This window comes from Protopterus annectens, chromosome 3.part1 (genome assembly GCF_019279795.1).
Source record: "Protopterus annectens isolate FY-2018-M chromosome 3.part1, PAN1.0, whole genome shotgun sequence".
NCBI classification, from domain to species: Eukaryota; Metazoa; Chordata; order Ceratodontiformes; family Protopteridae; genus Protopterus; species Protopterus annectens.
Window position 1 is genome coordinate 1,553,051,430 of NC_056732.1, and position 16,401 is coordinate 1,553,067,830.

Sequence of the window (16,401 nt, forward strand, 5' to 3'; positions counted from 1 at the left end):
GCATTCTATGGACACCTTCAAGAATTCATGGATCATGCAATCCCAAATAAAACCAAGACCCATTCCCCCAAAGGCAGGCGTCCTGTCTGGTGGACCCCAGCCATAAATAAGCTATACAAGAGAAGGAGGAAGCTACTACATGATAGACCAAAATCCCTAAAAGGGAAGGCATCTCTGATCAGTACTAGCAAAAAACTACGATCACTCATAAAATCATTCAAGGCCCCTTTTGAGAGAAAAATTGCACAAGCAACAAAAGATAATCATAAGGCTCTCTTTAGTTATGTTAGAAACCTGGGTGGCAACTCCCAGATATGCTCAGAGTTAGTCCATAATAACAAAAAATACACTGAACCCTCAGACATTGCCATCATCCTGGCAGACAGGTTCAGTGTAAACTTCTCCCCCCTCCTCCCCCAAAAGGACAAATATCTATCCCAGCAGAGTGTTGCCTCCCTGACATCTCAGATGCCCAGGTGAGAGCTGCCCTCTCCAAAGCAAAAAACACAGCATCAATGGGACCGGACAGTGTCCCGGGCTTCGTGCTACATGAACTCCAAGAAGAGCTATACCCTCACATAAAGCTGCTATTCAATATTAGCCTTACTACAGGATATGTACCCAAAGAATGGCGTACAGCAACAGCGGTCCCACTCCACAAAGGAGGCGCTTCTACGGACCCTGGAAAGTACCGCCCCATAAGCCTGACTAGCCTGGTCTGCAAAGCTATGGAGAGGATCATTATGGAGCTCATAAACAAAGACATTGGGGACCTACAGACACTGGATCCTACCCAATTCGGCTTTGTCAAGGGCAGATCCTGCCCCCTGAACCTGGTAGATTTCTTTGAAATAGTCACCAAGGCCATTTGATGAGGGTAAGGTGGTCCACACAGTCTACCTAGACCTCACAAAAGCCTTTGACACAATACCCCACTCGGGCATCGTAGACAAACTCTCCAGCCTAAATATAAACCCCTATGTCATAAAATGGGTTGCAAACTGGCTCAGGGACAGAACCCACAGGGTCAGAATTGCTGGAGCCATGTCAGACTCTAAACCAGTTACAAGTGGCATCCCACAGGGCTCAGTCCTGGGACCTCTCTTATTCGGAATATATTTTTCTGAGGTACAGGCTAACACGGGAAGACTGTGGCTGACCAAGTTCGCAGATGACTACATCAGGCCCATAATTGAGTACAATGCCCCATTTGAGATGTACCTTACCCGACACCTGCAGCAACTAGAAAGACCCCAAAAGTACCTCACTAAGAGGATCAAGGGACTCAAACATATGTCATATGCTGCACAGCTAAAGAAACTCCAGCTCTACTCAGTTGCATACCGCCTACTCAGAGGCGATCTATGCCTGACGTACAAAGCCATGTCCAACCCGGAATTAATGGACATGCTCCACCTCAGAAAATCCAAATCCCTTAGAGCTACGCGATCGAGTGACTTGAACCTCAGCACAGAAATAAATAGGTTTGGCTTTCGCCACCCCTTGGAATGAGTTTACTGTGCCCTTTTTAAGGTTGTGTTTACTGTGCCTCTGTCTAGTAGTGACACAGAAGTGATCCCTGGGGTAAACCTACGATCTCCCACCCACTCGTCAAGATTTTTCTTGAAGAGAGTCAGTGAGGGGCTCTGCCTAACATGGACTGGGATTCTATTCCAGAGTGAAGGGAGCCTCTGGGTTATGAATCTGTCCCTCCAGCATGTCCTATTTATATCAAGTAGACCCATATATATATATATATATATATATATATATATATATATATATATATATATACACACACACATATATATATATATATATATATATATATATATATATATATATATATGTGTGTGTGTGTGTGTGTGCAAAGCTATGGAGCGCATCATCATGGACCTAATAAACAAGGATATAGGGAATCTCCCAAACTCTGGATCCCACACAGTTTGGTTTTGTGAAGCATGGATCATGCCTGCTCAACTTGGTCAACTTCTTTGAGTCAGTCACCAGAGCTGCGGATGAAGGTAAGGTAGTTCATACAGCCTACCTTGATCTGGCCAAGGCATTTGATACCATTCCCCACTCAGGAATCATAGAAAAACTTACTAAGCTTGGCATCAACCCCTATATCACTAGGTGGGTTGCAAACTGGCTCACAGATAGAACCCACAGTGTGAAAGTAGCTGACTCAAGTCAGACTGCTGACTGGTCATGAGTGGAGTCTCACAGGGTATAGTCCTGGGTCTCCTCCTGTTTGGTATCTACATCTCTGAAGTCCAGGCCAACATGAAGGGACTCTGGCTGACAAAGTTCGCAGACGATTTCATGTTGGGAGATATTATTAACTCCCTATGTGAGGCTGACATCCTACAGAATGGCTTCACTGAGACCACCGACTGGTGTCAGAATCATGGCCTTAAGCTCAATGCCAAAAAATGTGTCGTCATCCCCTTTGGGAAAAATTCAGTTCCCATGAATTACCACATTGATGGTAGTCGACTGAACACAGAAGACTTTATAAGAGATCTGGGAACACAGGTTGACAGTAACCTCTCTTTTGATCACCACATTGCCACTGTGATCAGAAAGTCCTTCTATGTGGTACATCTCATTATTAAGGGTTTTGCATCCAGGAAGTAAGAGGTCATTGTCTCCCTCTACTCTTCCCTCATTAGGCCAGTCATCAAGTACAATGCCCCAAAGACACCTGCAACAACTGGAGAGGCCACAAAACTACCTCACAAAGAGGATCCCAGGCCTTAAACACTTGTCCTATTATGGACAGACTCAAAAAAACTCCAACTATTTTCTGTATCATGTCACCTACTTAGAGGCGATCTCTGCTTGACTTACAAAGCCATGTCTGACCCAGCTCTGTTAGAAATGCTACATCTAAAGAAATCCTAATCCCTCCGCACCACATGCTCCAGAGATCTCAACCTCATTACCACAATTAACAGAACATGCTCGAGAGACAGGTTCATAACCCAGAGACTGCCCATGCTATGGAACAGACTTCCCATACATGTCAAGCAGAGCACCTCGCTGACCCTCTTCAAGAGAAATTTTGATGAACGGATTGGAAACAGAAAATTCACCCTGGGGATAACTCCATTGGCTCTACTTTACAGAGCCATGGGAACTGAGTTCAGGTGGCACTATGCCAGGATAATCCTATGGCTAGGCTTGTAAAGGCCCCAGGCCCATTAACCTAGTACACACCTATGAACCTATATATATATATATATATATATATATATATATATATATATATATATATATATATATATATATATATATATAAAACATACACACCCATAAGGATCTATCATTCTGCTTTCTAGAGTAATTTATACCAGACTGTATCACATCCATAATACTGTCCATGATCTAGCAAACTGCATTTGACAGAAGTCTGCATTATAACATTTATACATACAAATGGTAGTTTGGTTAATATTTGTCAAGATGATATTCTAGCAGCTTCCAAAACCTTGTTAAAAGATATGATCCTTGAGTCAAATCTCCAGTTATAGTATCCGTATTCAGACTGAAACCATAATGGTGCAAAAGATGTTTCTCATAATCTATCATGACAAGCTCAACTGATTAGTAACTGAAAAACTGATTCTAGAGTGTTCATATAGACGGACTATCATGGTTCAAATGAAACTTTGAGACCAGCACAGTAGCTTGTCCATATACTCCATCAGTGATATATGTCAGTTACAGAGGAGGCCCTTCACAAATTAAATACATAGTCATTCATTATAGGTGACCTAAATGTTAGATGCTTCTTGGGTGATTTTAACCATAATTATAGCCATATAGTCTTACTGTGTCATGAACATAACAGCTTCGAGTCATGAATAGTTAGCTTGTCTGGTAGTTAGTGCAGACATTTCAGGCAGTAAGCTTTTTCTTGTAGTCAAGCTTATCTTGACCTGACCAAGACTTTTGATACAATATCCCACTCCGGCATTATAGACAAGCTCAGCAAATTAGGTTCAGGGAGAGAGGTAGCAGATTGCACTGCTGAGAGGGTGTAAATGCTGGAACATAAATGCTTAGTCTATATTCACACCATTGCAGGTCTCTGACCCCAGCAAGATGAAATATAAGTGAAAAAAGATAGTCCAGCTCTGACTGTGATGGAGTGTTGTTCCTAACAACCTATATTTATTTATTTATTGACATTTGTTGACTTGGAAAGTCCACTGGGTCTAAAACAAAAACATTTTCAGTGGAGGCCCGGGGAGAAAAGCTCCACAGTATATTGCAAAGTATTACAAAATATTCTAAAAAAAACATAATAAACAAGGATACATGTATAAAAGCAGAAATAAGCATTGCAGTACAGTACTGAGTAACAGTAATCTTTTTGCGTCATACCATAACATAGCACATTAATCAATGATACATGTATGTAAGCAGAGATATGCAAAAGAAATATAATACATAGCTTACATTACTAATCTTTGAGCATTACATTGAACTGGTAAGTAGTTGCATGTGTAGCATGGTGTGGATTTGCAATATTACCATATGTAGTGTGTGTTTGAAACAACTTCTTAATGAACACAAGGCTAAAATATGTTTAGGACCCACCATTGAAACCTTTCTTAATAGGAATTAAGTGATGGTTTTAAGGGGGCTTGTTTGTTTGACAGAGGCAGGAGGAGTTGTTTAGGTAATGCAATTTTAGTGTTGATTTAAAAGTTATTGTACTGTCATTTTGAGTTATATAGGAGGGTAAGGCATTCCAATATTTAGAAATACTATGGGAGTACAGACATTGTCCATCTCTTTTGTTGGGTTTGGTTACAGTTAATAGTTGTTTGCCTCAGGGAGTATATGTTTGTAGGATGGATCTGAGTGCTGGGCAAGAGTTTGGTTTGAAAATTAATTTGTGGGCTAAAGTTAGTTGGGTATAGAGGAGATGGTATGAGAACTCGAGCCAGTTCAGTTCTCTAATAATATGGCAATGGTATGTGCGGTTGGGCTTTCCAGAGGCAAATTTAGCTATTTTATAATAGCAAGATTCTAGTTTATTACTAAGGGGTGAGTGGAGATTAGTAACAATGGCACTAGCATATAGGAGGGAAGGGATGAGTAACGTACTGGCAAGTTTTGTTTTGGTTTGGTTGTTCAGGTAAGTTTATGACGATAAAGTTTGCCTAATTTAAAGTGTATTTTTTTATTGCACTGAGAATGTGTGGCTCAAAAGTGAGTTTGTCATCTATTGTTATGTCTAGCAGTTTAGCTGTTTGCACTATTTCAATTTCTGTACTCTTTTAATTATTTATTTTGAAGTCTATGTCTGGCGGTTTTGTAGAGAATAGTAAAAGTTTAGATTTTTTGAGGTTTAACAGGAGCTGTGCATTATTTAGCCAGGATTCAATTGATGTGAATGCATTTTTGTAACTGTAAGGAGGTCTGAGAAATTGTTAAGAGGTTGATATTATTGTGGAATCATCGGCATATTAGATGAGTTTACCTCGTTGGGAAGCTTTGTGTAAATTGTTGATAAAGGTATTAAAGAGCAGTGGCCCTAATATGGATCCTTGTGGTACTCCTATGTTGTTAGCTTAATAGTCAGAATGAAGATTTTGCCATCTTACAGACAGTTTCCTGTTGTTAAGGTAGGAAGTAAACCAACTGAGTGCATTAGTGGAGCATCCTAATTTTCACAGTTGGCTTAGTAGTTTAGTGTGAGATACTGTGTCGAAAGCTTTAGATAGTTCCAGTAAAATTATTAAGGTAGGATGACCAGCATCCAAGGCTTTGTGAACAGCATTGGTGAATGAGAGCAGGGCTGTGATGGTGCTATGTCCTGGATGGAACCCATGTTGGGTGTGGGCAAGGAGAGTGTTGTCAGAGATGTAGTTAAGAAATTGAATATGAAAGCATTTTTCTAAGATTTTTGATAAAGGAGAAAGTATTAAAATAGGGCAGTAGTTTGAGAGGTCATGGGAATTTCCCCCTTTGTGTAATGGGGTAATAATAGATTTTTTTCCACAACTGGGGGACATAGCATTCAGAGATAGAGCGATTTATAAGTATGCTGACTGGATATGCGATAGCATTTGCTGCTAGTTCTAGATATTCTGGCAGAAGATTATCTGCAGAAAGGAGCAGGGTTTCAGTTTGTTTATAAGTCTGAGTATGACGGAGGTGGGTACAGGCTGTGTAGTAAATGAGAGAGATGAAGGAGTAGTAGTTGAGATGTCTAAGGAAAAGGGTCTGTTATTAATAATAAGTGAGGAATTAATGGAATATTGAAGGAATATCCTTCAAGGAAAATTAATCATCTGTGGAGGCAAGGGGCAATAGGGTGGGGTCAGCACACTAATGATAGAGATGGGGAAAAAGCAAAAATATATGACCATTATCAGATATGATCTTATCAATCAGGTTGTCTTTGCTTTATTACCAACAGGCTTTCTGTTTTACTGCATATTGATCACACAGCAATCAAGATGAAAGGAAAATAATACTAATATTTGGGGTGTGTGAAACATTCTATTACTTTTCCTTATTTTAGCCACTTGTGCTAACTTGCAACTAGTCATTTATACCTTGAAACTAGTGTACCACTTTGTAATCGGCAATGACAGATTTATTAGCCCAACTTACTAAGTGTGCTGCTGGTTGTTGCACTCTGTATGATGACTCATTTTATTACTTCATTACTCTGCTTCCGGGGCCGATTCTCCATTACTACCCATAACAATGCTTACCTCTTAACTAAAAGTACTTTGGCTCACTGCATCCCCTGACACCACATGATTTTACATGAACTCCTCCAACTATGCTATTAAACAATGAACTGTGCCATTATTCAATCTCCTATTACATACCCTACTACGTAGTCTGGAGGCCATCTCTTAGCCTGGTCAAACCTTCAGGCTGACCTCAGAAATAAGGTTCTTGTGCTTACGGGGCACTGCCTGGTTAAAACTATAAATAAATAAATAAATACATATTTCAGTCAATTTTCTACACCATAACACCCCTTATTATTAAACCACCATATGTCAGTTCTGCAACATTTACAAAGTACTATACCAAAACAATAGTCAACCCCAAAACCTTCATGCGTTTGAGGACCTTCCCCATTCCTAGCATCTCAGAGCACTAAATATTTCTCCAGTGAGTTTTCCTATGTCCCAGATGCACATTTCTGCAGCCCCTATATTCGTATTATGCATTTTATACCCTGCTCAACTTTATAACAACCCACCTAACCTCCCACATTTTGCCCATGTCACTTCCTTCTGGTCACTTATATTACCCATTATATTATTGTCAAGTTGGTGATGGAAATAGGTATCTAACATGAATGATAGTGATTTGGGTTAATTCAGTGAGCCAGAGAAGAGGCAACCTGCAATGGGGAGTGATGAAGAAGGTGAACAGTATTGGCCATGTTTAAAAGTCTGTGAGGACAGGATGCATGAGTGTTCAACACTCCTCCACAGAAAATGGCATGACAGACACATTATGATGAGAGCAGGCTCAAGTAATAATCCAAAAGCAGCCTGTAAATCAATGCCATTCCTCAGCTTCTGGGAGGTGTGTGTGTGGATGTGTGGAGGGGGGGTTGGGGCTGGCTAGAGATTTAGGTTACGGAAGTACAAAATGTATATTCATTCTTTAAGTTGCCTCTTTTAGGAGCAGTAAACAATACAATAGGGACTAACTATTATACACCAAAGCAGTTAACTTTCAAAAAGCGAGCAAAAACAACAGTGTATTAATTATTCACATTACTTATGTGGATAAGATGAAAAAACATACTCTGTTTCGTTTTCTGCAGTGCATATGTCAATTACACAAAGAATGTAGTATTTGCTGTTGTGTCTGCTTCTAATAACAGTAAAGTTCTTCGACATGCAACTCGTATAGAATGCAGCAAGGAAAAAGAGAATGCTGGTGTTCATCTCCAAGTCCAGTTTACAGGCTGATCATAAATAAATTTTGATTTTTTCAGCAATTCTCTCTGTAAAAGGAAAAAATATAATACTTAACAACTGTATGAACAGAAAGTTTATTGTACTCCATCAACATAACTACAAACACTTGTTTGCTAACAATTTACTATTTGTCTTTTAAACAGAGATTTGTCATATCATAAAACCATACCTCTCAACCAAGTGGCAGAAGAATTCTGCAGAAAGCCAAATGTAATAGGGGTCACAGGCCACAAAATATGGTCAGTTTTAATCTATTACTGTTATAAATTTAAATGACTGATAAAATAAAAGTTTTTATCATCAGCGTGTATTTGCTGAAGTATATGAAGTCTGAAACTCAATTGCCTGTTATTATATACAGACTTAAATACTCAATGATTTGCAAGAAAACCACATTTTATGAGGAACAGATCAAATATATGAGATAAAAATCTAGACATTCTTTGCCTTGATTAGCAAACCAACATTGACCAACAGGATATTTTTTTTCTAAATAATTTGTAAATGTAGGGAGCAGAGCACTTAACTGCTGAGTGGTTGTATGGCATTCTCAGCTGAGTAAATTACATACTACAGGCGTTCTGAGGGGAAGAACAAATAAAGCTACTGCTATGCAGGGGGCAAGCCCCCCTGCACCCCCCCATGTTGGGGGCTGCACCGCCCACACCCCCCTACTTTAATATTTTCACTCCGAAGTCACACTACAGTGGGGAAAAGGGAATTTCCCCTTATCTGCACCGTAGTACGACCAGCACAACAAGCATACTTACCCGAGAGTGCTGCTTCGGTGAACAGCACTTTCGGTTAAGTATGCTCACTGATTAATGTTTCAGTGGAAAGGGCAGTCGGGATCTGTACGGATCCCATATATATATATATATATATATATATATATATATATATATATATATATATATATATATATATATATATATATATATCATGGTATTGCATATATAAAATTGGCTAGTATTTAGACTATGATTACAGTATTTCAGAATTTATGTGTTAAAATTCACTGCAATGTGCTTTTACAAAAAAACATTTATTTTATTAACTGGGAAAGTCCTATTTGGAATGAAGCCAATTTTCAGCATTGGCCCAGGAAGAAACACTCCAGACACAAGTCTTTCTAACGTGGGAGAAAACCAGAGCAAATCCACATGAACACAGGGAGGGCATGCAGGCTCTGCACAGAAGGCACCCCAACTGAGACTCAAACTAGAGAATTTCTTGCTGTGAGGCAACAACGCTACCTCTGCACAATGACACCATCCAAATTGCAACTAGTTCTTAAATATTTAGAATACCATTTTTGCAAATTTTTCTTTAAGTATATTATTGCAGCAAAAATAAAGTAGTTGTTTCAAGACAAATGATAAAACCATTAAATACAAAAATAATGTAGCATTATTCAACATACTATGTTTCATTTCATTAGTATTCAGGAGCATATTTATGAATAAAGACACTTCCTTGAATGTTAACTCAGCCAAAGGTGGTATGGAATGAACACAGAAATGAGCACATGAGACAGAAAAGAAGAAAGAGATATGGAAAATTACACGATTGTAGTAAAACTCAGTGGATGTGTGAGCCAGAATCAGAGATAAGTGAGTACATTAGGGAAGTGATTATAGCACATAGAGTATGGATTGTGGCAGAATTGGCTCTTGTATGTAGTAGGGGTGGCTGGTTGGACAGACATTTTGTCTGGGAGTGTCACAGTTAAGGGAGAAGATAAGCTGTCATTAGAAGAATTTAATAACTGAATACATCTTAGAATCTTGTGACATTCGAGGTTGTCTATGCAAATTCTCGTGAGGGAGCCATGCTATCCAACATGCACCAGAGGATGGTAGAACGCCTGATGTGGTCCATAGATATACATCTGCATTTATATCCAGGTATTCCATAGCATTTGAAATAAAATTAAATTTATTTGTTTACCAGGAATGTCTGACTTGGAATGAAGCCAATTTTCAGTGGAGGCCAGGGGAGAAACGCCACAGACACATGTCTTTATAATGTGGGAGGAAGTCTGAGTACCCAGAGAAAACACATATGAACACAGGGAGGACATGCAGACTCCACACAGAAGGCAGTCCAGCCGAGAATTGAACCACTACCGCTGCACCACGGCGCCATCTATATTTATATGTAATATCATCTGTTCTGCAATGTTGGGAATATCTTCTAAATGACCATGGGGACTAACCACTGCTCCAAAGTCTCCAACATTATTTCCATTGCATTGAAATGTGATGCATCCAATTGCCAACTGCCAAGATATTTTGCTAGTGCAGAAAACAGGGCTTAGGTAAGGTTAATCAATGTCAACTGCTATAGTGTCTATGGGGCTGTTTACCCGCAAAGAAGCCTGGCAAAAGGAATAATGGCAGAGTATTATATTCAAACATAAATTCATTTTGAGAGATGCACAGTCCATCTACTTCAATCTCATCAGTCCATGAGGATCTAAAATAAGGCCTCAGAATTTGCAAACAAAATATCTTTAAATAGCTTTTTTTTTCAGGGCAGCAAGTTCACTCAACGCCAATGAAGGCAACTCCACAGTTGTGCAAGCATGGAGACAAGAGAAACACTTTGCAAAAGTAACAATAATAGCCACACAAATCTCAGTCAAGAAGTTTAGTCTAGCAATCCAAAACAGCACCAGGGACTTGTTAATTTGTGAAATCAGGATCAGGAAGATGTCACACAATGAGATACTTTTTGAGAAAGTTGAAAGTTACACAAACTCCACACTTCTTTTAATAGACATTTATCATAACTTGGTAGTCTTTCAATAGACAGTCCCTTTAACGTTCCCTTTTCCATGGCAACAGTCATCTCATGTGTCAGGTCTGCGATGAGGAAATTACAATGGACAGATAGTTCAGGGTATCTGGATATTAGCAGAACTTTCAGTATATATTTGTTTATTGAACATAAGAGCAGTTCCTCTAACTCTTAAAGCCACCCAGGACTCCCTACCATCAGGAGTTGTGACCATACAGGCAGATATTATGTCAATCATATGGCAGGACCATCAACAAGAAGAAGGTAACTTATTACTGTTCTCTGTTCTGAAGCCATAAGAATGTAGGGATGAACTGTGGTCACCAGTTGTTTTCTGGTTTTGGTTTCCATTCCCACAAATTACATTTGTATGGTGGACAAGCTAAAATGGTGCCAGTTATTGCTCTAAGACTGGTAAGCCAACTTTTGCAGGCGAGGAAATGTGGCATTTCTGTATCCCTGACCAACACCAAGTACAAGGGTTTTATTCTTCCTTATCCCAACACTTGGGAGACCCCGAGGAAAGCTTTAATTCATAGAAAACAAAATTAATTCCTGTGTGCTATTCCCCATTTCCACTAAAATGAATTGTATCAATTATATCCAGAAGACAATGTTTCTGAATGCCAGATTCATTTAGGTAGCTCTGTATTGACCCCAGCAAATCTGTTTTTTAATGCTTCTGCCTTGTCTGTTGGAATAGCCCCTTTTATTGGGAAGAACAAAGAACCAGTTTTCTCATCCATGTGGCAAGTCTTAACTGGACATTTACTCCCTGCAGCCCACCACTTGCCTTCTTCACTTCCAATAGATGTCAGGAATCCTGCCTATTCAGGTAAAAGTTGTGGCAATACTTTCCTCTTCCCAGAAACCCAATAATAGAAAAATGTATAGTTTAAATCGACATGCTGGTCTTTTTGTGTGACATCAAAGGGTTTAGATCCCTGTTCTGCTCACATGCTTGTAGTATTTGATGATTTAGCTAGGATGTTTGACAATGACTTGACTCATTCTTTAGTTAATCTTCATATGACCAGCATTTCCAATGTTTATCAAGGAAAATATGTCTTATTTTTTCCTTCTTAAAAAAAAATATCTCCAAAGCCTTTCTCACTGAGGATTCCCTGTTGAGATGCCTGTTATGTGACCCTATAGACCCCTGGGGCACGTATTTTGTTTTAGAAAAAAATAACACAAGTCCCCTAAGTGTTAATGACTAAAGCAGACAAAATTTCTGTTCTGAAAACCTCTTTTCTTGATTGGTATTACTTCTACCAGGAGAATTTCTAAAATTTGCCATCTTTCAATTAATCCTCCTTATTCAGTATTTCACAGTAACACAGCTACTCTCATGAATAGTCCCTCTTTTATGCCTGAAGTAACAACTGTGATACCAAAACCACTGTAGTCATTTGCCTGTCTTCTTTTCAGCTTGCTATAACCATAGAAAGTAATTACTAAAAAGACCAGATTTCCATCATCAATTAAGAAACTATTTGGATTGACCCTTTTCTCCCAAAACACCAGGACAGAAAAGTGACTAAAATTTTCATTGACAGCTGACTGCCTCGTTGCATTAAAGCCTGTTATGTTGCATATAACCAGTTATTACTTGGGTTCTCAAAAGCTCATTCTAAAAGGGTTGGTACTACTTTGCTAGCTTTTTTGAGAAAGTAGCATTTATTCATATTTGTGCAGCAGCAACATAGTTGCTATTGAATTTATTTGTAACTACTGTAAGATGGATCTAACCTTTATGCTAAGATCTGCCACTGTTATCAACAGTATATTCATATAAGGATCCTCCCAACAAGAAGAGTTGGTACTGTTCTACAAGCTTATGCAGGATGGGTGCACTCCTATCAGATATGAATGCTGGGTTACCATGATGATATATCTGTAGTAGTGATGTGGTCAGAACTTTTCCATAAAAACACTGCCCACTTCCTCCCTTTGGCAGATATGGTCCTGTGTATCTTATTTGTGTTTGAGTGTGTGTGCATGTATGCATATGATTGTGAGTATGGGTGTGCATATTTGTGTGTCTACGTGTGTGTGCGTGTGAATATGGGCGTGCATGTTTGTGTGTGTGTGTGTGTGTGTGTGTGTGTGTGTGTGTGTAAGGGTCTATATTAGAACATCGAAGTTTCAAAACTTTGAATGTTCTAATATCGACCCCTATTCAGCGAAAGCTGAAAACATTGAACATATAGAACAGCAATTTTTTTCCTAGGGAAAAAATTTGCTGTTCCAAAACACATACACACAACACAAGCACACCAAACAAACAGCAATCAACACACACACATACACCTAAAATCTTACACCTAACCCTACACTAAACTATACACACACCACTAACTATCCACTTACCTTAACCCAAATCCTAACCCTAAGGTACGTCACTATCGCACACTCACCTCACCCGCGCCCTAACTCTAACTCACCTACCCCGCCCTAACCCTCACGTCCACACAATTACACACTTACCTGACCCACACCCTAACCCTAACTCACCTAACCCGCCCTAACCCTCACATCAACACAATCGCACACATACCTAACACGCGCCCAACCTTAACTCATCTAACCCGCCCTAACCCTCACGTCCACACAATCGCACACATACCTAACCTGCACCCTAACCCTAACTAACCTAACCCGCACTCAATTGGACACTTACCTGAACCCGACCTGTAACTTTCCACCACAGCACTGAAAATACCGAAGCAACAGAAATGGACAACCAAATTCTTTCCTTAGGAAAAAAATTTGTTTTTCTGTTGCTTCGTTATTTTCAGCTTTCACTGAATAGGGGTCAATATTAGAACATTCGAAGTTTTGAAACTTCAGTGTTGTAATATAGACCCTGTGTGCAAGTGTGAGTGTGCATGTTTGTGTGTATGCAAGTGTGTGTGTGTAAGTCTGGGTGTACATGTTTGTGTGTGTGTGTGTGTGTGTGTGTGTGTGTGTGTGTGTGTGTGTGTGTGTGTGTGTGTGTGTGTGTTTGTGTGTGTATGTGTGTGTGTGCAACTTCTTTGTTACATGTATCTACCTCACATCTGGAGAGGCAGGGTTACATGATACCTTATGGGATGAGAAGGTACTAAACAGTTTTAGAAAATTTAGAGTGGCAAGCAATCCAAGTGCTTATGGCTTTAGTCCTGTGAGTTTATGAGGTATAACTTTCTTCTTCACAGTACTTCAATCAAGATAATAGTAAAATGTTTTCTTGTGTTTGTGGTTTGCTGGTGGACTATATTAAGATGTTTACTGCAACTAGAGCAATGTTTCTTTCTTTCTTTCTTTCTTTCTTTCTTTCTTTCTTTCTTTCTTTCTTTCTTTCTTTCTTTCTTTCTTTCCTTCTTTCCTTCTTTCTTTCTTTCTTTCTTTCTCTTTCATCTTAACACTCTCAATTTTTCTATGAAATGAAGTCCAGTCAACCAATGTTTGGGCAAAAGATGACTCTGCTGTACCCAGATATAGTTCCTCAGACCAAACATCTTTTTCCTTGTATACCGCTGGAGTACCTCCCTGGTCAGCCGCTAAAGAACGGGGATTAGCCATGTCCTTGTGGCTGTAGGGATATTTTCTGTGGGCATGAAAGAACCCACTATTGGTAATCTCAGAAGAGGTAACAGACATTGCTTCACAACGTAGCCAGGCTAAAGTGCGTGATTCCTGGGGAAGTGTCCCTGCATTGAGTTCATCTGTATTTGGAGAGTTCCACAGAAAAAAAAATAAAAATATAAAATTTGGTTTCTCTTGTCTATCTTTCTGTGGACAGAGAAGATTTTCTGGGTTTTGTTTAAGGTCTGCTTCAAGCACTTAAGATGTTAAACTCCATTTTCTCACTGCGACCTCAAAGAAAAATAATTCACTCTCTTTCGGATACCGAATCTCAGTCAGAAGGACAGGAATTTGACTGGGAAAATAGTTATTTAGTAAACTATCCTCAGGCTAAGGATTCTGATAATATTACCTCAGATTTCCCTCAAGAATAGTTTTATTCCTCTGAAACTATAACCAAAGCAAAATAATTGTTTCAGTGTGGACAGCTGGAAATTACAGTATCCCAGCAGAAATAATGTGTATTATTACAATGGGATTTTCCCCAGCCTGCAGGTGTTTGTCCTGTTTTGTCAGCTTTAGAGGATTTCTTCACAGCCTGCAGTATGCATGACAGTCATCCTTCTGCTTCCAAAAGGTTTGATAGTTTATATAAAGTCCCTCAGACACTTAAATGCCTCTTTTATAATCCCAAACCAGCCCCTGCAGTCATGTCTATTCATTTCTATGTCAATGCCTTCTGCTGTTAAACATATTGTGAATGATAGCCACATTCTTTTTAATAAGGTTGGGAAAGCATATGATAGATTTGAGAAAATAATTATTCCTCTCCTACATTAAATTTTAGAATTCTAAACTGCCAGGATCAAAAATCAAAGTTTTCACCAGCCTCCTTTGCTTCCTTCCCTTCCTCAGAGATTAAATAATCTCTGAATGATTTAGTAGTTTCTGCATCTCAGGTAACAAACATTCTTTGAAGTATCCTTAAGATTCTGTTGATGCAGTTTCTGTGATGGTGTTCTTTGCTTTATTCACAAAACTCACCTGAGGAAGATAAGGACGAGATTTTAAATGCAGCTCTTAGCAGACTGGTGTTATTTGGTCCATCTATTGCTGAGGTCCTTAAAAGATTTGATGGAAAAAGAAAATTAATTTAAGAGATTATTCAAATATTTCAACCCTCCTTTTCTAAGTTTAGTAAGAACTTTCATTCCACCTCAGGACTCTTTGATAGGGCCCTTTGATAAGAAACAAAGCAAGCACCTTCAGCAAGGTGCAAGTGAACATAATCTTAAAAAGCAATGGCAAGGAGGCAGTTTTGGAAAAAATGCTGTTTTTTATGGTCATAGAACCAGTACCCCCAGATCAAATGGGAAAATGATTTATTCAAGAGTTTTTTCAGGTGCCTAAGAAAGAAGAAACTTGGGAGACTGATCCTGGACCCTTCTTTCCTGAATCTTTGTGAGAAAGTTCCAAAATACAGTATGGTTTCCTTCCAATCTCTTTCACCTGTTCATTTTTTTGGTAACATTAGATTGAAAATATGCTTTTCCAATCCCTGCATAATTCAAACTTTCTTGAGGTTCTCTCTACCTGGCTTACATTATCAATTCTCTGTTTTACCCATTGGACTATCTACAGCTCCAGTGGTATTTATAAAATGTCTGGCACCAGTAGTTGCTCATTGCAGATTCTAAGGCATTCAGTTTTTTTTCACAGTTGTATTGCTGTCCTATATTTCCACACTCTTTCTTGACAAAGCAGGAGTCTTTCACGTGTCAAGGAACTCCTTCTCAGCCTATGGTTCTAGTTAAATGTATAAAAATCCTTGGTCATTCCTTCCCACAGGATTGTGTTTTGGGGATGTCTACTAGATACACCTTCCATCTCAGTCCATAAATACTGATGCCTTAGATTTCACTTAGGGAGCTGTGTTCATAAGGGTGGAAGTCCATGGTCTGTGGAACAAACAAGACAGACCAAAGCATATAAACCTCAAATTGATGATGGCAGTAATAATTGCTATGAAAGCCTTAAACCATCTCTGGTGTCC

General features: G+C 39.1%; 1 protein-coding gene across 1 annotated transcript in view; it reads right to left on the minus strand.

Moving 5' to 3' along the window:
- Window positions 1-16,401, minus strand: part of LOC122797803 — a 348,647-nt gene that overhangs the window by 156,995 nt on the left and 175,251 nt on the right. Inside the window, exon 2 of the mRNA XM_044066324.1 lies at window positions 7,801-8,002. Coding sequence (XP_043922259.1) covers window positions 7,801-7,943 — 143 coding nt within the window. The 5' untranslated portion in view covers window positions 7,944-8,002. The remainder of the gene's footprint in view (window positions 1-7,800; window positions 8,003-16,401) is intronic.